The sequence below is a fragment of the Lipomyces japonicus genome (assembly GCF_038497905.1).
Source record: "Lipomyces japonicus strain CBS 7319 unplaced genomic scaffold V1514scaffold_47, whole genome shotgun sequence".
Taxonomy (NCBI): domain Eukaryota; kingdom Fungi; phylum Ascomycota; class Lipomycetes; order Lipomycetales; family Lipomycetaceae; genus Lipomyces; species Lipomyces japonicus.
This window is the reverse complement of record NW_027117859.1, coordinates 15,785-32,963: the sequence shown is the minus strand read 5'-3', so window position 1 is coordinate 32,963 and position 17,179 is coordinate 15,785. Positions and strand designations below refer to the sequence as shown.

General features: G+C 40.7%; 10 protein-coding genes across 10 annotated transcripts; 3 read left to right on the top strand and 7 right to left on the bottom strand.

Annotated features, from left to right (window-relative positions):
* Positions 1 to 24: 24 nt before the first annotated feature.
* Positions 25 to 1,377, bottom strand: V1514DRAFT_364364 (uncharacterized protein). The gene is made up of 4 exons (XM_066929783.1): positions 966 to 1,377; positions 777 to 892; positions 669 to 718; positions 25 to 601 (listed from the first exon to the last, which is right to left on the bottom strand). The coding sequence occupies exons 1-4, from the start codon at positions 1,249 to 1,251 to the stop codon at positions 394 to 396; spliced, it is 660 nt and encodes a 219-aa protein (XP_066781533.1). The 5' UTR covers positions 1,252 to 1,377; the 3' UTR covers positions 25 to 393.
* A 113-nt stretch (positions 1,378 to 1,490) lies between these two features.
* Positions 1,491 to 3,623, bottom strand: V1514DRAFT_336189 (telomere repeat binding factor-domain-containing protein). The gene is made up of 4 exons (XM_066928506.1): positions 3,561 to 3,623; positions 3,011 to 3,498; positions 2,815 to 2,932; positions 1,491 to 2,751 (listed from the first exon to the last, which is right to left on the bottom strand). Exons 1-4 carry the CDS (start codon positions 3,565 to 3,567, stop codon positions 1,613 to 1,615), a joined length of 1,752 nt encoding a protein of 583 aa, XP_066781532.1. The 5' UTR covers positions 3,568 to 3,623; the 3' UTR covers positions 1,491 to 1,612.
* Positions 3,624 to 3,748: 125 nt separating this feature from the next.
* V1514DRAFT_310967 (Snf7-domain-containing protein) lies at positions 3,749 to 4,954 on the top strand. The gene is made up of 3 exons (XM_066925786.1): positions 3,749 to 4,099; positions 4,174 to 4,536; positions 4,604 to 4,954. Exons 1-3 carry the CDS (start codon positions 4,052 to 4,054, stop codon positions 4,841 to 4,843), a joined length of 651 nt encoding a protein of 216 aa, XP_066781531.1. The 5' UTR covers positions 3,749 to 4,051; the 3' UTR covers positions 4,844 to 4,954.
* Positions 4,919 to 5,533, bottom strand: V1514DRAFT_336183 (uncharacterized protein). The gene has a single exon (XM_066928505.1). The coding sequence runs from the start codon at positions 5,419 to 5,421 to the stop codon at positions 5,029 to 5,031; it is 393 nt and encodes a 130-aa protein (XP_066781530.1). The 5' UTR covers positions 5,422 to 5,533; the 3' UTR covers positions 4,919 to 5,028.
* A 318-nt stretch (positions 5,534 to 5,851) lies between these two features.
* On the bottom strand, positions 5,852 to 6,682 carry V1514DRAFT_344490 (phosphotyrosine protein phosphatase I superfamily; the record flags this gene model as incomplete). The annotated part of the gene is made up of 6 exons (XM_066929193.1): positions 5,852 to 6,012; positions 6,066 to 6,123; positions 6,177 to 6,218; positions 6,295 to 6,460; positions 6,521 to 6,541; positions 6,624 to 6,682. 6 exons carry the CDS (start codon positions 6,680 to 6,682, stop codon positions 5,852 to 5,854), a joined length of 507 nt encoding a protein of 168 aa, XP_066781529.1.
* Positions 6,683 to 6,987: 305 nt separating this feature from the next.
* V1514DRAFT_336175 (malate dehydrogenase) lies at positions 6,988 to 9,297 on the bottom strand. The gene is made up of 2 exons (XM_066928504.1): positions 8,823 to 9,297; positions 6,988 to 8,723 (listed from the first exon to the last, which is right to left on the bottom strand). The coding sequence occupies exons 1-2, from the start codon at positions 8,889 to 8,891 to the stop codon at positions 7,062 to 7,064; spliced, it is 1,731 nt and encodes a 576-aa protein (XP_066781528.1). The 5' UTR covers positions 8,892 to 9,297; the 3' UTR covers positions 6,988 to 7,061.
* Positions 9,298 to 10,587: 1,290 nt separating this feature from the next.
* Positions 10,588 to 11,161, top strand: V1514DRAFT_344487 (uncharacterized protein; the record flags this gene model as incomplete). The annotated part of the gene is made up of 2 exons (XM_066929192.1): positions 10,588 to 10,763; positions 10,843 to 11,161. The coding sequence occupies 2 exons, from the start codon at positions 10,588 to 10,590 to the stop codon at positions 11,159 to 11,161; spliced, it is 495 nt and encodes a 164-aa protein (XP_066781527.1).
* Positions 11,162 to 11,354: 193 nt separating this feature from the next.
* V1514DRAFT_336168 (Pkinase-domain-containing protein) lies at positions 11,355 to 14,022 on the bottom strand. Its single transcript, XM_066928503.1, has 10 exons — positions 13,696 to 14,022; positions 13,611 to 13,641; positions 13,460 to 13,556; positions 13,380 to 13,412; positions 13,291 to 13,328; positions 13,153 to 13,242; positions 13,076 to 13,094; positions 12,533 to 13,022; positions 12,177 to 12,470; positions 11,355 to 12,122 (listed from the first exon to the last, which is right to left on the bottom strand). Exons 1-10 carry the CDS (start codon positions 13,788 to 13,790, stop codon positions 11,606 to 11,608), a joined length of 1,704 nt encoding a protein of 567 aa, XP_066781526.1. The 5' UTR covers positions 13,791 to 14,022; the 3' UTR covers positions 11,355 to 11,605.
* A 221-nt stretch (positions 14,023 to 14,243) lies between these two features.
* Positions 14,244 to 16,588, top strand: V1514DRAFT_336163 (chaperonin Cpn60/TCP-1 family). The gene is made up of 6 exons (XM_066928502.1): positions 14,244 to 14,390; positions 14,444 to 14,461; positions 14,531 to 14,555; positions 14,609 to 14,669; positions 14,723 to 14,837; positions 14,900 to 16,588. Exons 1-6 carry the CDS (start codon positions 14,308 to 14,310, stop codon positions 16,248 to 16,250), a joined length of 1,653 nt encoding a protein of 550 aa, XP_066781525.1. The 5' UTR covers positions 14,244 to 14,307; the 3' UTR covers positions 16,251 to 16,588.
* Positions 16,538 to 17,078, bottom strand: V1514DRAFT_348740 (mitochondrial inner membrane translocase subunit Tim17/Tim22/Tim23/peroxisomal protein PMP24; the record flags this gene model as incomplete). The annotated part of the gene is made up of 2 exons (XM_066929345.1): positions 16,538 to 16,593; positions 16,661 to 17,078. 2 exons carry the CDS (start codon positions 17,076 to 17,078, stop codon positions 16,538 to 16,540), a joined length of 474 nt encoding a protein of 157 aa, XP_066781524.1.
* Between the last annotated feature and the right edge of the window lie 101 nt (positions 17,079 to 17,179).

The window sequence follows — 17,179 nt, the reverse complement described above, 5'->3', positions numbered from 1 at the left end:
CCAATTGTTTTCACGTGTTCAAAATACGGTTGTAAATGCAATATTCTTTTTATTTGAAGTTATTATTCCAACAAAAAAAACAAAAAAAAAATTCGTTTCATTAAACGAATCGTTACAATATGCCATGTCATAAAGCAAAGTAGTAATGTACTTTAAACAAATAAAAATACCAACCAAAAAAAAAATGATTTAACAAATATACAAAAAAAAAATCAAAGAGATCGACAGATGTTGAAAAAAAACCAAATCAAAAACACCCCATTGAGAAACATCTATTACTATCCGCTAGCATGGCCCTCCCTTTTTTTTTTTTTCTTTTCGTTCCCCATTTGCAAAAAAAAAAAAAAAAAAAAAAGATTAATTAAAAAAAAAACCATTGCAATGATAATTCGTTTACCGGTTTCTGTACCACAGCCTGGTGATCTTTTGTAACCTCATTTTCTTTTGAAGTTGCAAAACGCCATACATGAGTGCCTCGCTTGTGGGCGGGCATCCGGGCACGTACACGTCAACTGGCACGATGCGATCACAACCACGAACGACGGAGTATGAATAGTGATAATAACCGCCGCCGTTAGCACATGAACCCATCGAAATCACCCTAGCAAAATTTTGAGTTAATTGGAAAAAAAAAATAATAATTCAAATTCATAAATGTCTCGGCTTACCATCGAGGTTCTGGCATCTGGTCATAAACTTGTCGCAGAGCAGGAGCCATCTATAGTTTTAATTAATATTTAGTAAAACAACAGCTAATATATTAATGCAACTCTTACCTTGTTAGTCAATGTACCGGCAACAATCATGATATCGGACTGTCTAGGTGAGGCACGGAAAATAATACCCACACGATCCTGATCGTATCGTGGACCGGACAAGTGCATCATCTCCACTAATCATGCAAGTGTCAGTAATTCACAATTACCAAAAAAAAAAAAAAAAAAAAAATATCACGAAGCACATACCGGCACAGCATGCCAAACCGAACGTGACCGGCCAAAAAGAACCTTGACGGGCCCAGTTCGCGATGGCGTCGAATGTGGTCAACGCATAATCAATCACGTTCTGTGGCTTTCTCTCCGAAGGTAACGGATAATCAGTCGGCAAGCTCGAAACTTTTGCCGGCACGGTTGCCTGTCGTGGTCCGGTCAATGACAGCGCCCGGACTCCACCGAGCCTGACCGTGGCAGGCGCAAGCATGAACTGACGCATGGCAAGTCCACTGGACCGGGTAAGAATTAAACCAACCATTGTTTATTTCTTTTCTAATTGGAAAAAAAAAATAAAATTTTGAAAAAAAAAATAAAATGAAAGATCCAATTGAATCTGTGCAGGTTGTTGTCGGTCGAATCTGGAGAGTAAACGATTTTTGTATTTTGGCCCTGCAAAAAACCCTTTTCTGATCATCGTGATTGGTTCAACGTCTATTAAGTACAATACCCTTACTTCAGTAAGAGCAATGTTGCAACAACTCCAGTCAGAACTAACTATAAGCACAGATTATAAAATACATTAAAATTTTACTATACAACCTAAAAGTACATGATGATATATCTAATATGGCAAATAACAAAAATTGGAAAAAAAAAAACATTTTCTTTTCTCCTTTCGTTTAGGTGACCGTTGTGGGCGACTCCTCGACTGGAGAAGTAAGTTTCTTGCCAACACGACTGGGTTTAAGTTCTCCCGTAACAAACTGAAGATAATAAGGAACTTCTAAACCTGATTTTAAAAAAAATAGTTTTAAATTCCGAGCCTTATCCTTCAATTGAACCTGATTCCTATCCTTGAGTACCTCTGAGACCTTTCCACCGGGCCCATGCATCTCCAAAATCTGACTCCATTTGGGACCTTTTACCTGATCCAGGCCATGCATCAGCGCGGTTTCTTCTTCTTTTGTCCACGGTCTTCTTTGAGCAGACGCGTTATTTAAAGCTCGGTTGCGCCCGGTTATCGATTTGGACTTTGGTAACACTCGTGCTGCTTGTGCTTGCCGACCGGCCTCATACGCACTTGCGGTTGCTTGTTGTGCTGTCATGCTAGGATCAACCGGAACATTTAGCATCTCATTGTTTTGTTCAACTGGTTCTTGTTCAGTGCCTGGTAAAGCTACTGACACGGGCTCCGTTGCGGTCACCGGCCCAACAACATCATCAGGCTCTCTCGACCGTTTCTTACTTTTTGGTCCACCCGTGGTCGCCGTGGACGCTGTGGTTACTGTTGTTGCTAAAGTTGAAGTCAACACTTGCCGGTTTCTGGATACATACTCGCTCACTTCTTTCAAAAAATTCTGCCAAATGTACTTCTCAGACAGACTTTCGTCGTCTTCCGTGTTTGCCAAGATCTCCTTTCGGCTTTTGCACCTGGCAACAAAATCGAGTTCGCTCGGTGTTAATGACCTTGCGCCAGGCCGTCGAGCAAGTAATAATTGATCCACGTCATCAGGAAACAAGTCATCCAAAATTTCAGCCTTTGTGCGTTCACCTTGGCTCATTGCCGATATAAACGCCTGCGTTTTTAAATCAAGGTAAAGAACGCCTTGGCTTTTGAGTAGCCGCAAGCCATCGGGCACAAACGAGTCGAGAAAATATTCATTAAGATGAAAAAATCCTACTTCAGTGGATCCAAACACGGAAGATACAAACGTAGCAAGATTCGCCTTGCGGATTATGGAGCGATACCTCGCAGATTCTGAGAACCCAAGACCGCTCGAAGACAGAAAGGCATCATGAGAGTAAAGTTTTTTAGTCTCTGTACGTTGCATTAGCGATTGATCAAGAAAACACAAAAAAACAAAAACAAAATTTAACTCACGATTGAAAAGAGAAGTCAATGTCCGGTATGCCTGACCTTGCTCACTTTCAGGCTGTGTCACAATGCTGAACGTGTCCTGGTATGAGCCTTTGCCCAGAGTGTTAAGAACTTGGTTTGCCTATTTTAAAAAAAAAAATGAAAAAGAAAAACCCATTAGAGACGTCACCATCGATCAACAACAAGATCGGTAACTTACAAGATTGTCGAGAATTGGCAGACTTTGGATCTTCAATTGCATGCCAGGATCCTGCGATGTGCTCAAGTTATCAAACGAAGGATCAAATATTTCACTGGCATCTGCGGAAACATGAGCTTGTTCATGTTCTTGCTCGGCTGGATGGATATGCTCAACGTTAGGTATGTGATGGTCATTACCAAATTCTTCATTGGCTTGGTCGTGATTATGAGTCACCAGTTCATCGTCGATCGGCACTGATTCGGACGTGCCGACATTTTCAAGCTGTTCGGCAATGAACCTGAGTTGATCGGCATCGTTCAAATCAAACACGCCATGCCTCTTCTGCGGTTCTGAGTTGTCTGAAGGACCATGATTCTGCTCGCCGCCATCATGATGTGATAATCCCTCCACGTCCAGGCTGCCTTCGACGTGAAGACCAGCTTCGACGTTCAAACCATTGGCACCGTCTTCTGATACGTGTGCATGCAGGCCATCGACATCTAAATCTGGTTGAGTGGTGAGCACGCGCCATCGAAATTATCGACAAACCGTATTGGCTTTCACTTACCGATCATTACTTTTTTTTTTGCAGCCTTGTAGGGTTATGATGCCGGGGCTGATCAGATTTGAGGGTTGGATGTTTTGGGATGCGTTCGCGGTAGGGTTTTCATGATGGTGGCGGACAAGCCGCCGCGGTGCGCTGGCCCTGTCGTTATGCATTTATGCCGACCGCACGACCTGTAGCAACATTACCACGGTTCTGATGCTGCTTGATTTGAAAAAAATTAAACTGTAAAACTAAATTTGTGTAATTGGATGCTGTATATGTTCAGTGCTTGAGCTGAAATAATATCGTACTACTACTACTACTACTACTCACGACTGTAAGGAAATTAACAGTGCCAAACGCGCCCTCCCCTGAAAGTGTTGTGAAGTGATATTTGGTTCTATGCTTTTAATATCGGCAAACAAATAGAAACATATTATCTTGGACTTGGAATTGGTATTGGCGACAAGCGTACAAAGCCTGTACAAGCTGCCCCTGAGGATCCAGTAGAGATGGAATACATTAAGCGAGCAATCTACGGTCCTGACCCGCAAGAGAAGGTTCGATATCCAAACATTAACCTTGGTTTCCCTCCTGACTTACAATCTAACATGAAAATCAAACTCTCACCCAGCTCCGCAAGTGTAATCAATTGCTTCGCAAAAACCAAAGGCAATTAGACCGGCACCTTCAAAACTTGAACGGATTGGAGACCAAAACCAAATCGCTAATCAAGGCATCTGCAAAACGAGGCGACGCGTCTTCGGCTCGCATTCTGGCCCGAGAATTATACAATGTTCGCAAACAAAAATCTCGACTGCACAAGTCAAAAGCACAATTGCAATCGGTTGGCATGCAAGTCAACGAGACGTTCGCGGTGCGAAAGATTCAAGGCAGCATGAAGAGCAGCGCTGGAATTATGAAAGACGTCAACAGTTTGGTTCGACTTCCCGAGCTCACTGGCACAATGCAAGAGTTAAGCATGGAGTTAATCAAGGTGTGTTGAATTCCATTTTATACTTGTATGTATATATTCTTTAACATTGTTAACCGATTACATGCAGGCTGGCGTTATCGATGAGATGGTTAGCGACACATTAGACAACTTAGACGAAGAGGACGCAGTTGAAGACGCTGAAGCCGATGCCGAAGTTGACGCGATATTAACTGAAATTACGGGAGGCAAACTTGGACAAGTGGGCAAGGTCCCGGATAACATACCTCAAGAAGAAGAGGCAGAAGAAGAGGAGGATCAGGCCGGTTTGGAAGACATGCGGGAAAGACTGAAGGCATTACAAAGTTAAATTGGCTGTTTAATTTGTTTTTTTTTTGTTTATCCAGGGTTTCATGTTGGAAGTTATCGTTATTTAAGGCGTGGTTAAGTCATAATACATTGTTCAATTATATTCATCTCATCCTATATATATATATATATTTATGATACAAAAAAAAACATAGGAATTCGTGTATTGCGCATTTTTATCATCACTTATTCCCTAATCAATAAGTCTTCAATCTCCTTGTCGCTATCATCTTCTTGTTCCATCTCCGCCTGCCTCCTTTGAGCTTTCTCGATTTCCCTTATGCGATCCCGTTGTCTTCGTCTCGCACTCCGGCCCCAAACATTGTTTTCGTATTCGGTAATAACTTCTTCGTCTGGCTTTGCAGGTTCGAGCGCTTGCTTGGCAATCTCATTTATTTCCTCCTGGCTCGTCTTTCTTAATTGAGCCTTTTGAACATTTTCACTCCATTTCATTAAATACGGTCGAAACAAAATATATCCGCTGACTGCTATAAAAACAGGGAAATATTCCCGCAAACTTTTGTCCTTGTAGTTGTCGAAAATGTGCAGGTTGTTGAATATTGCAGTTGCGTTGAACATTTTTGGTGATCCCTCGATTAACAACTATAAAAAAGTGCACCAGTAAATAATATATAATCTCGGATGCATAAATATTGGAAGGGCAAAAAAAAAAAAAAAAAAAAGGCCGATTCCTTTAAACGAGAGAACCGGACAAGTATATATGTACTCTAGTATAAATTTCACCGCTGTCGTTGCGCGCAGAACTTTGTTTGACGTTGAAAAGCGATCGGCCCGCCAGTGCCGGATGGCAAAACAAAGTTGGCCCGATACTTGGGCGGGATTGTTAGGCAACAATAACATTGTAATAATTACACTTGATCATTAAACTATTCAAATTTCTACAACATGGATCCATTTAAAAGCACATGCAGTAAACGTCAAGTACACGAAAAATTAACTCCGAAAAAATGTTACAACGGGAAACAGTCAAATATAGAACAACACGGGTTCAAACGTTGGCACGGTCAGCTGCCAATTGCTTCAAAAAAACTCTTGAAAAATGATCCAGTTGCTTAAAAATTCGTTGAAATCCATCCGGCCCACCGTAATATGGATCATTAACAATCTTATCAACCCTTGAATCTTCGGCATACGTTCCGAATAGCAGAACTGTGCCATATTAGAATAAATGAGTGATCTTGTCTGGATTTATCCCGACTTACCTTGGGATTTGCTACCCCGTGGTTGCATATATTTCAAGTCTTCTAAATTTTCTCGGTCCTGAGCAAAAGTTAGCTTTCAGTAAAAAGTCAGGCTATTGTTATATATCTCACCATGGCAAAAATATAGTCAAATCGCTCAAAGTCATTTGATTTCTGTCAAAAAAAAAAAAAAAATTAGTAAAAAACCTTGGAAATAATTGTTACTATCGCACTCAGTGTAGCTACATACAGCTTGCCTGGCAACATGATTTATAGGGACTCCGTTTGCTCTGCATGTCTGAACGGTTCGTCGGTCTGGCCCGTCTCCCGAATGAAACCCACTGGTTCCAAACGAATCAATGTCACCCACCAAATGCGAAAGATTTAACTCATTCGCAGCATGCCTTAAAACGGCTCTAATTCAGTTTAGCCTGTCACTCATTGCGCACTCGAATTCATTGTCATCAATAACTTACTCTGCCATTGGCGAACGACAACTAGCAATTGAAAATTAGTTTTTTTTTTAAAACAAAAAAAAAAAAAGAAATTCGTATAGATTATAAAATTTATAAAACATACATGTTACCAAGACAGCAAAATGCCACTGATACTTTGCTGTTTGAAGGTTCTCTTGTCATCGCTTGGAAGCTCACGTGCAGGTTCCAAAAAAAAAATATTATGACCAAACGCTCCGTGGTCTCGCTTGATCTGCAATGTTGTCTATATAAGTATTCTAAATTTCTCGGCCTGGTCTATGATCCCTTGTTTGCAACTTGCTCACTCTACAAGTACATGCACAATGTTATATTGTGGTTTTTATACGTATGACCGAATCTACTTAAGTACATGCCCCCCCCCACGCCGCGTCCCACTCTTCTGGTTTACAATGGCTACAACAATAGCAGCGTACGGTGCACTTGAAAACAAAAAATTTTACCGTTTACAGAAAGAAGTCGTCATTAAATTTAGTCGCAGAATTTATGTGTATAGATATATTCAACATATTAATAGACTGCGTTATGAAATAAACACTTTTCTTAAAGGCCTATATTTAGGCAGCCACATCTGCTCTTTGACCCAATCCAAGCAGCCATCAAAATCTCTCGGAACCTGGACGTGTTCTAAACTTTCAACCCTGGCAGTGCCGTCCTTTAAAGCTTGCAAAACGACCGCGGTGGCAATCCTTGCCGAAATCTCGCGAATATTCTCCACATCAGGAAGAAGTGCTCCATCCGGATCGTCATGAGACGGGGCAAGGCTGGCTAATTCCTTCACTACCGCGGCAATCATGTTATCGGTCACGGTCGAAGATCGAGATAGAATCGAACCCATGCCAATACCCGGATATACAAAACAATTATTGTTTTCCGCAATTTCCTTGCCATTCACGGGATCGAATGGTGACCCGGTTGCCACTAGAGCTTTGCCGTCAGTGAACTCTAGGATTTCTTCCGGCGTGGCTTCATGTAATCTGGTTGGATTACTAAGCGGGAACACTATCGGCCGCTCAACGTGTTTTGCCATCTCTCGCAAGACCGGCTCTGAAAATGCCTTAGGTTTGGTGGAGCAACCTATGAGCGCATGTGGCTTGACTCTCTTGATGATTTCTAACAAAGACGAGGTATCTACTCCGGTCCATCGCTCGTCCGATGCAGCATAGGGCTTCTGAGCAGGCGTAAGCGTATCACCCAATGATTTAACAAGCAAGCCAGGCTTATCAACCAACCAAATGTGATTATAAGATTCTTGCTCTGATATGCCTTGAGTGGCTAAAAAATCTCGAATCTGATCAGCAATACCAGTGCCAGCAGTACCTGCTCCAAATATTACGATTCGGATATCGTGCATGTTTAAGCCAATCAATTTGGCAGCAGCAAGCAACGCAGCCATGGTAACCGCGCCGGTTCCTTGAATGTCGTCATTAAAACAAGACAATTTGCTTCTGTAATGATCCAACAAGCGTCTTGCGTTTGGAAGACCAAAATCTTCAAAATGTAATACCGCTCTGGGGAAAAGTCTCTTGACAGTGTTAATAAATTGCTCGACAAAGTCATCATATTTTTCACCCCGGACCCTGGCATGGCGATTGCCAAGATACAGTTTATCATTCAGCAAATGCTGATTATCGGTCCCCACGTCTAAAGCAACCGGAATAACTCGGTTGGGATGAACTCCGGCACAGAGTGTCATAAGAGCAGCTTTGGCGCTGGAGATGCCAATTGCTCCAGCACCCTGATCCCCAATTCCTAAGATTTCTTCACCATCACTAACAATAATGTAATCGATATCCTCTTCAGTACCCCATTGTGATAATGATCGAACCATGTATTCAGGGTGATTGATATCAAGAAAGCACCCTTCGGGACGTCTAAAAAGACGCGAGTATTGCTCGATAGCTTCAGCTTCCGTCGGAGTATAAATAATGCTGAACATTTCCTTAAGATGGTCTTCAAGCAAACGGTAATAAAGCACTTCATTTTGTACTTTTAAACTCATAAGAAACGTATTTTTAGCTAAATTGCCATCAATGGACTGATATTGATCATATGCGCGATCTACTTGGTCGTCCAATGTCTGCAAGGATGGCGGAAGCCAACCCACGAGGTTGAACTCTTCTCTTTCAGCCTTTGTAAATCCAGTTCCTCTGTTAAACGTTGGAAGATTGAGCATTTCCTTGCCCTGTTTCACCAAATAACAACAAAGATTATGAATGAGCATTTTCTGTTCCAAAATATATTTTAAAAAATAAAAAACAAAGACGTCAATTGCAAAACTAACCTCGTAAGGGCAGTCAATGGCACCCTTAACCGAAAGAGGAACGCGAAATCGATTTGGAGTTGAAGTCATATTTAAAAAAAAAAAAATTGTTTAATAAATAAAACAAAATTATTGTCTATTTCCTATACACGAAAAAACAATCTGACGGATTTTCCGTACATGTTATATATATTTATATAAATATAAAGATATATAATAAACAACTACTAGTCTAGTTGAGTTATTTTTGTTTTGTATTCATGTACGCCGTATTATTATTAACTAGGTTCATTTATTACTCAAATATATGACATAAGATTTCGAGAATTCTTTTCGGGATTGCAAACTTCGTTTCGAATCCAAATGGGCTAAACCCTTTTTGCATGTAATTATCGTTTGTTTTGATTTGTTTACAATGGTACTTGTCACGATAAGTGAAAGATTGACGACAATAGAGAAAAAAAAAAAAAAAGATCGCACAAATTATCGGAAAAATTATCGGAAAAAAATTATCGGAAAAAAATTGTCGGAACAAACTATCGGAACAAATTATCGAACATGTTGAGTCACATCGCGTTTGTTCACAAGTTTTTTCTTTGTGGTGGTAAAACATTAACTTAAACCGTGTGAAACAAGAAAGAGTACATATGGACCTTATACAAAATCCATGTTACGTTAATTTATTATAAAACCAAACCACCTCCAAATGCAAAATTAAAATTAAAAAAAAAAAACAAAAAAACAAAAAAAAAATTAAAATGCGTTCGACGATACATTAAGCATATGCTTAATTTTTTTTTTCAATGTTCATGCAGTATCACGAGGTTTCAGAATAGCATTAATCACATCACGAGGGCTATCTTCGGACGTGAGTTGTTGAATAACAGAATCGTAAGAGTCTGGCAATGATCTCAATATCATCCGCGTTAATTGCTTGTCAGATATTTCATCACCTAAATGTTGAAGATACTTGACGGACGACAACAAGTCCCGAATATGTAGCCGTATGTCTTGCGAATCATGATCGGATAGTCTTTGTGAAAGCCGTCGATCGATAACGACCTTGTCCAATAGCGTGGCTCGCCCAAACGCGGTTTCTAATGTTGACCATGCCTTGCTTCCGTCTGTAAATTGCTTAATCTGTTGCTGAACTTGAGCGCCAACGCATAGCCAAATATAGGAATATGCTTTCTCATCTTTGTCCCTGCTTTGTTCAACTTGCTCGGCCTTTCCGCTGACTACATCCCACAGCTGCAATTTCGATAGGAACAAATGCATAATAAACCTCCAAGTCGGATAGTCCTCCCGCCTATGCAGCTTCTCAAACCCAAGAAACGATATTCGGTGGTCAGGCTCGGTTACAAAACCTTGATCAATAGCATTGGCCTGCAATTTCAATAACACATCCAATTCCAGCAATTCATGAAGCGACGCATCAAACGTCGCCCAAGCCGTGCCTGATTCATCGTCTTCGTCTGATGCCTCGTCAGGCATTTTAAAATTCTTTCTAGCAAATACCTCGGTTGCCTTTCCAATACCTTCCCGTTCAACTTTTGATATTTTGCTAATTTTGAACCATCCGACTCACTTTTCAGGTAGTGGCATGTTCGTTTGCCTTCCCCCTTTCCTTCCCCCTTTCCACTTGGACCTTCAACCTGCTATTTCTGGCCTCACATTGAAAAAAAGCCGCATGAGCCCGGGACCGTGTAAGCAAACCTTAATCCTTTCTTTGTATTTTGACATTTTTGTTTATTTTCATTTTTGTTTTAGTACACATGAGTTTTTGATGGAGTCGACGCCTGTGGTGCGAACAAGGATTCTTTTAGCAGAATTGGTGGCTAATCTTGCTCCTCAAAAATCTGAAAAGGCGCAAAAGTCACTGTTTGACCGGACCATTGCTCTGGCAACAGACATTCGGCCTCGAAATCCTGACGCCAATGATATATCTGAGCGCTGCCATGGGTAAGTTCAACAGTCTATCTGTTGTGTGTGTGAAGGGTGTGGGTTTGTTCAACATTCATAGTCTTATTTTGATTTACAGTATAGCAGAGAAATATAGCGTTCTTGCTCGAGACGATTTGGCAGACGCGTTGGAAGAAAGACTGCAATTTTTGCTGCCGCCTGAGTCAGACCAGGTCCTGTCAACACTTGCGCTGCTGCTCAACCTGGCTCGAACTTCGGCATTGAAAAATCCGGTTCCGGATGAAATTGCAAACCCGGAACGGTTGCAAGTTAGAAATCATGCCGTTGATTGGGCCAGGATTATTGATGAGGAACCGCTTGAAGGTGATCACTGGCTTGATTATGAACCAGGACAGTCTGATGTCAGCTCGGAAGAAAACTTTGAACCTGATGAGTGAACATGACTTATAATACACACTTGCACGGTTAATGACCATTGTTTGTCTCGTTTGCGGTGTGACGGCGTCCCAGTAATTTTGATCCTTTCCAGCATTTTATTTGCAATCTTGGTTGTTTATTCAGTAAGGCTAATCTTCATTAAAGGCAAACTTTGACTTATGTTTTGTGGGAGCTAATTTTTATTTGTTTATTGCATGCGTAGTCACTGCAAATACAAATACACCTCAACACTTTAACGCATCAAATGAATATTTCATAGTGATCAATTAATAATGCAACCAACAGAGATAATACCAAAGTAAAAAAACAAACAAAACCCATCAATCATAAAATCGTTACCATTATACGCCAGTTCCCATCAACCTTGTTTCTCCAAAAAAAACAAAAAAAAAACAATCAAAAGTATGCCAAGCAAACAAAAAAAATATAATAAAAAAATAGACTTATACATCAGGCCATCTGCTTCGTAGACCATCTAACCACCGGGCATAGAGCAGCTGCTCTATTGGGGTCCGTTTCGGAATTGATGGTAGGTCGTTGCGCTCAAGTTGTTTCGAGTAGTCCTTCTGTGACTTACCTGGTGGGTTTTCATGATCAGTTAAATCCATGGCCAATGCCTCTCTTAACCCATCACTTTTCTGAAGCTTGCCAATTATTTCTTTTAAAACCATGTACTCAGTCTCAGGATCTATGGCGTCCAATGACCTCCATCCGGCTGCAAATCTTCGAGCGACATCACTGGTTAAAATATTTTGTGCGCTTCGTTGCTCGACAGCTTCTAACACGCCATTCAAAATCTCTGAAAATAATTGTCTTGCCAGTTTGCCTTCGGCTGTTCTTGGCTCAATTTCGGGCGGAATATTTTCTTCGGTTGAATTGCTTATTGGAGGTAAAACAACGTTCGAAATATTGTCACTGGCAACTTTTAGTGGCCGGGTTGGTCGCAGTGTTCGCAAATGACTATATCACTGTCAACAATTGCTTAACGTTTAAACAGAAAAATAAAGTACTTACTCTGAATCTATTGATGAATTACTTAGCAAAGACCTTCTACTACCGTTCAAAGTTTTCGACCTTGGCCGAATTGTTTTATATCTGTCTTCTTCAGACAGAGAAGACATTGGGGTTTCAATGTTCATTCTATCGGTCAAATCAGAAAGGCTGTTTACGCTCTGAATATTTTGAGAGCTGTGCGATGACATTAAACCGGCGTTATTATTTTTTAAATCTTCTGAGATGTCTTCATTAATAAACTGTTTTACTGAATTGACAGTAAAAGACCATGAATCTGTCATCGGATTTATTTCACTAATGGTTTCACTTCAACGGTTAGTAATTAGTTGCTAGCATCCTCCTTCTATAATACTTACATCGTCTCATGGTACACTTTTGGCCTAGACCGACTAACATTTTTGGCTCGCCATTCATTTCGCCGTTGAATAAGTGCTTGCAGTTCAAAAGACTTGCCGGCGTTTTTGATAAACCTATGTCTTAATAACTGCTTAGCACTCGGTCTTTTTCTGTGGTCCTTAACTAAACAATGACTGACAAAATCTTTAAAATCCTTGCTAAAGTTTCCTTCCAAGACGGGAGGAACACATTTTGGTATTAAAAACAATACTTTCATTGGATGGTACTGTGACAATGGTGGCTCGCCTCTGGCAAGTTCAATCGCCGTAATACCTAATGACCATATATCGGCCTTAAAATTATATGCTTCTTGCTTAATAACCTCTGGTGCCATCCAAAACGGTGTACCAACAAACGTGTTTCGTCTGGACATGTTGTTTGATAGCTGAGCTGCAACACCAAAATCAGCCAGTTTAACCTCGCCCTCGGATGACAACAAAATATTTGCAGCTAAAATATTTGTTAGAGTAATCATTAATAATACTTATTAAGGATAAACATGCCCTTGATATCACGATGAATCTAGAATATAACGTCAGAAAAAAAATAATCCGGCTAAAGACAACTAAATAAAACGTACTTTTGCGTTTGAATGCAAATATACTAAACCTTCCAGGAGTTCTTTACAAATAATTGCAATATACGGCTCCAAGAACGGACCAGGTTTTAACTAAACGTTGTGAGTACTATTAAATCATACGACATTGGGAATACATACTAGATCAAGAGTAGATCCACCGGCCAGGTATTCCATGACTGTAATTGTCAGTATCATGTTTAAATCCCATGGTATTCAATTTTCCTTACCAATCCATAGTTTATATCCCTTAATAAAACAACCTATTCCAAAATTAGACAACGTAATAACATAAAATAGTTTGGCGTACCGTAATATTTAGTAACATGAGAGTTGTCACACCCACCCAGCAAAGCGATTTCCATTTGTATTTCAGCGATATCGTCATCGCTTGATTCGAGATCAATCTAAATTTTGCACGTAAATTTAGTTGTTCTTGAAACACGTGTGATTATTCTTACTTGTTTAATCGCAACAACCTGCCCGGTCTCTCTAAATCTCTAATAAGCACACGTCAACACAAGTGATTACTTAACTTTAACTCACTTAAATATAGCTTTATAGACAACTCCGAAACTGCCACTTCCAAGCTCTTCTTGTAATGTAAACTGATCCGCAGAGCAGTTTCGCGGGATCACCATTTTTTTTTTTTTTGTACGGCGCTATTTTTGGGTGCACGTTAGATCAAACGACCGGCAGCGGCGGTTCAAATAATTCAAAGAATCAGTTGGTCCTGGCTCCAACCAATCATCAAGCAGCTACTAATCGACCAAAAAAATTTTAGTCGCTTCGTTTTTTAGTGAGATCGGTGTGATGGATCAAAGCCTTGCCACCGAAAGAACTAGGAGGGGAGGGGGTTATATGTATGATTCGTTGTTTCGGATTCGATCACCAAAATTCAAAGAATGTAAACTATTTCTTAATTGGGCAGGACAACAACAAAAATTCAGGGGCCGGCGAGCCGCGCATCGTGCATGACCGTTGTCGGGACAACCTAAGAAGCAGCTGTTTAGGGTTTCAGTTCTTTTTTCCATGCAGCCGCCGTTGTTGCGGTTATGCAGAGGTCCAATTTTTTGCGCGTTCACGCGTGGGAACGGGAGAAGGTCATAGACCAACCGATTTTGCAAGTCGTAGATATTGAGGTTCAAGGGGAAAAAAATGGCACAGGCAATTTATCCCGACATGTCCAACGCAATCGTTGCGCAGGATGAGATGGGAAGACCGTTTATTATTGTCAGAGAGTGAGTATATATGCATTTAAATGGTGTGGAAACTACTAACGAACATAAATCAGTCAGGGAAAGAAGAAGAGGTATGATAAATTGAATAACGGAATCTAGTATTGAGGGGTTTTTTTTTTTGCTGACAAGGGTTTGAATAGAACACATGGTATTGAGGCTGTCAAGGTGGGATCTAACATTGACTTCGTTTTATGGGCTTGACGCTAACATCATGTCAGTCGCATATATTAGCTGCCAGAACTGTTGCCGATATTGTAAAGACATCACTGGGTCCTCGAGGTTTGTTATTATTATTTGCATTTTTAATGGAATCGACTAATTAATCGTTTTAGGTCTTGACAAGATTCTTATCTCTCCCGATGGTGACATTACTATCACCAATGATGGTGCCACAATCTTAGGACAGATGCAAGTTGAAAATCAGATTGCAAAGCTATTGGTTCAATTGTAAGATGCGATCGTATGGATAATACAGGTTTTTTTTGTTTTTGCTAACTTTATTTTTCAAGATCTAAATCACAGGATGATGAGATTGGCGATGGTACTACAGGTGTTGTCGTTTTAGCAGGCTCGCTTTTGGAACAGGCTGCAGAGTTAATCGACAAGGGTATTCATCCGATCAGAATTGCTGATGGGTTTGATAAGGCTTGCAAGATTGCTGTTAAACATTTGGATGAGATTGCAGATACGGTCGAGTTTAGTCTTGAAGATCGAACCAATCTGCTCAAGGCCGCGAGAACGTCGTTGGGCAGTAAGATTGTTTCCAAAGCACATGACAAGTTTGCAAACATAGCAGTGGATGCTATAATAAGTGTCGCAGATCTTGAACGCAAGGATGTTGACTTTGAGTTGATTAAGGTTGATGGCAAGGTTGGTGGTGCTCTTGAAGATACTGCTTTGGTGAAGGGTGTTGTTATCGACAAGGATATGTCTCACCCTCAGATGCCGCGAACGGTCAAGGATGCAAAGATTGCGATTTTGACCTGCCCATTTGAACCACCAAAACCAAAGACTAAACACAAGCTTGACATTACCTCTGTCGAGGAGTTCAAAAGGCTTCAGTCTTATGAACATGAGAAGTTTTTGCAAATGATTCAACAAGTCAAGGATACCGGAGCTTCACTCGTTATATGTCAGTGGGGTTTTGATGACGAGGCCAACCATTTATTACTTCAGAACGAACTTCCTGCCGTTCGATGGGTTGGTGGACCGGAACTTGAACTCATTGCCATTGCCACGAACGGACGCATTGTACCTCGATTTGAGGATTTGACCGCGGCCAAGCTTGGCTATGCTGGTATTGTTCGTGAGCTTACATTCGGAACCACCCGGGATCGCATGCTTGTGATTGAGGAGTGCGCTAATACGCGTGCGGTTACCGTATTTGTTCGTGGTTCCAACAAGATGATCATCGACGAGGCCAAGCGTGCTCTTCATGATGCCTTGTGCGTTGTCAGAAATTTGGTTCGTGACAACAGAGTCGTCTATGGAGGTGGTGCTGCTGAGATCACTGCTTCTCTGGCGGTTGCAGAGGAGGCTGACAAGCATAGCGGCATTGACCAGTACTCCATGAGAGCTTTTGCTTCAGCTTTGGATGGCATTCCTATGGCCCTGGCTGAAAATTCGGGATTGAATTCAATTGAGGCGATTGCATCAGTAAAGGCTAGACAAGTTAAGGAGAAGAACAGCAGGCTTGGAATTGACTGTCTGGGTACTGGCTCTAATGACATGAAAGAATTGTTTGTTATTGATCCATTGATTGGCAAGAAGCAACAATTGCTTTTGGCCACTCAGCTTACCAGAATGATTTTAAAGGTCAACGATGTCATCATTAATGGTAGCGAAGATGCCGCGTATTAAACAATTATCAAAAAAATTACATGGGAGGTCATATTGAATAAAAGAAACAAAAACTTATGTTTTTTGTATTGGTCAAATTTCCTTTTTTATTTACTTTTTAAGATTTTGTTACATAGTTCAATATTTTATATTGATTAAAAAATTTTTTTCTCTGGTTATATTATTATAAAACTATTTACAATTAAAAAACCCAGCAATGTTCTTAAGGAGATTCTCTAAAAAAATTCACAACGCCAAACATAAAAAAAAATAAAAGATAAATCCAATAATAATGCATGTATCGGATACTAATCTTCGTCAGTAGTTGGTGGTAAGTGGTCATCCTTTCGCAAATAAAGATCGACTAAAAATCAAATTAGTTTTTTTTAAAACATTTCAAACTAAATAATTGTGAGTATTGAAAACTTTACCGGCACCAGAAAACAGTGCAAACGCAGCACAACCGGTTAAGGTAGCCTGAGGACCACTTTTCAAAGCCAGGCCGCCTCCAGTTATGCACCCAGCGGCAATGCCGTTATAAATATCATTCTTGGCTCTTAATGCTTCAATAGAACATTCCACGCCTGAAAAAATTGCACCAATTTTACCAAAACTTTTAGCAGAAGACCACATCTTGGTCCCCAAATCTTTCACTTGAGCTTTGAATTGTTGCTTGAGCGGCAGGTCTGACATTGGCTGACCACCCATGCCCACAGGCACGTCGTATGCCATGGAACCCATCAATAATGAAAACGCACCTCCGAGAACAAAACCGGCACCGCCAGCCATGACTGACTTAACCGGACATGATTTCCAAAATTCTTCACCCCATTGCATCTGTTGAATCATTAATTCCTGTTCAGTCAACGGACCCCGTTCGGGGAACTTGGGAATAAACGGAATATTAGGCACAACCGGCCGACTCTGATCTGGATTCCACGACATTTGCA

Excerpts from the sequence above, each read along its gene's own strand:
- V1514DRAFT_310967 (XM_066925786.1), top strand. The coding sequence starts at position 4,052 with ATGGAATACATTAAGCGAGCAATCTACGGTCCTGACCCGCAAGAGAAG. Across the intron at positions 4,100-4,173 it reads GTCCTGACCCGCAAGAGAAG|CTCCGCAAGTGTAATCAATT; the intron begins GTTCGATATCCA and ends ACTCTCACCCAG. Across the intron at positions 4,537-4,603 it reads TAAGCATGGAGTTAATCAAG|GCTGGCGTTATCGATGAGAT; the intron begins GTGTGTTGAATT and ends GATTACATGCAG.
- V1514DRAFT_364364 (XM_066929783.1), bottom strand. The coding sequence starts at position 1,251 with ATGGTTGGTTTAATTCTTACCCGGTCCAGTGGACTTGCCATGCGTCAG. Across the intron at positions 893-965 it reads CGGTTTGGCATGCTGTGCCG|TGGAGATGATGCACTTGTCC; the intron begins GTATGTGCTTCG and ends TTGCATGATTAG. Across the intron at positions 602-668 it reads CAGATGCCAGAACCTCGATG|GGTGATTTCGATGGGTTCAT; the intron begins GTAAGCCGAGAC and ends AAATTTTGCTAG.
- V1514DRAFT_336189 (XM_066928506.1), bottom strand. Across the intron at positions 2,933-3,010 it reads TGCCAATTCTCGACAATCTT|GCAAACCAAGTTCTTAACAC; the intron begins GTAAGTTACCGA and ends TTTTTAAAATAG. Across the intron at positions 2,752-2,814 it reads ATTGACTTCTCTTTTCAATC|AGACTAAAAAACTTTACTCT; the intron begins GTGAGTTAAATT and ends TGCAACGTACAG.
- V1514DRAFT_336163 (XM_066928502.1), top strand. The coding sequence starts at position 14,308 with ATGGCACAGGCAATTTATCCCGACATGTCCAACGCAATCGTTGCGCAG. Across the intron at positions 14,556-14,608 it reads ATGGTATTGAGGCTGTCAAG|TCGCATATATTAGCTGCCAG; the intron begins GTGGGATCTAAC and ends ACATCATGTCAG. Across the intron at positions 14,670-14,722 it reads GACATCACTGGGTCCTCGAG|GTCTTGACAAGATTCTTATC; the intron begins GTTTGTTATTAT and ends TAATCGTTTTAG.
- V1514DRAFT_336175 (XM_066928504.1), bottom strand. The coding sequence starts at position 8,891 with ATGACTTCAACTCCAAATCGATTTCGCGTTCCTCTTTCGGTTAAGGGT. Across the intron at positions 8,724-8,822 it reads CCATTGACTGCCCTTACGAG|GGCAAGGAAATGCTCAATCT; the intron begins GTTAGTTTTGCA and ends TTGGTGAAACAG.
- V1514DRAFT_336168 (XM_066928503.1), bottom strand. The coding sequence starts at position 13,790 with ATGGTGATCCCGCGAAACTGCTCTGCGGATCAGTTTACATTACAAGAA. Across the intron at positions 13,557-13,610 it reads AGGTTGTTGCGATTAAACAA|ATTGATCTCGAATCAAGCGA; the intron begins GTAAGAATAATC and ends TGCAAAATTTAG. Across the intron at positions 12,123-12,176 it reads AATTCATCAATAGATTCAGA|TCATTTGCGAACACTGCGAC; the intron begins GTAAGTACTTTA and ends ACAGTGATATAG.
- V1514DRAFT_336183 (XM_066928505.1), bottom strand. The coding sequence starts at position 5,421 with ATGTTCAACGCAACTGCAATATTCAACAACCTGCACATTTTCGACAAC.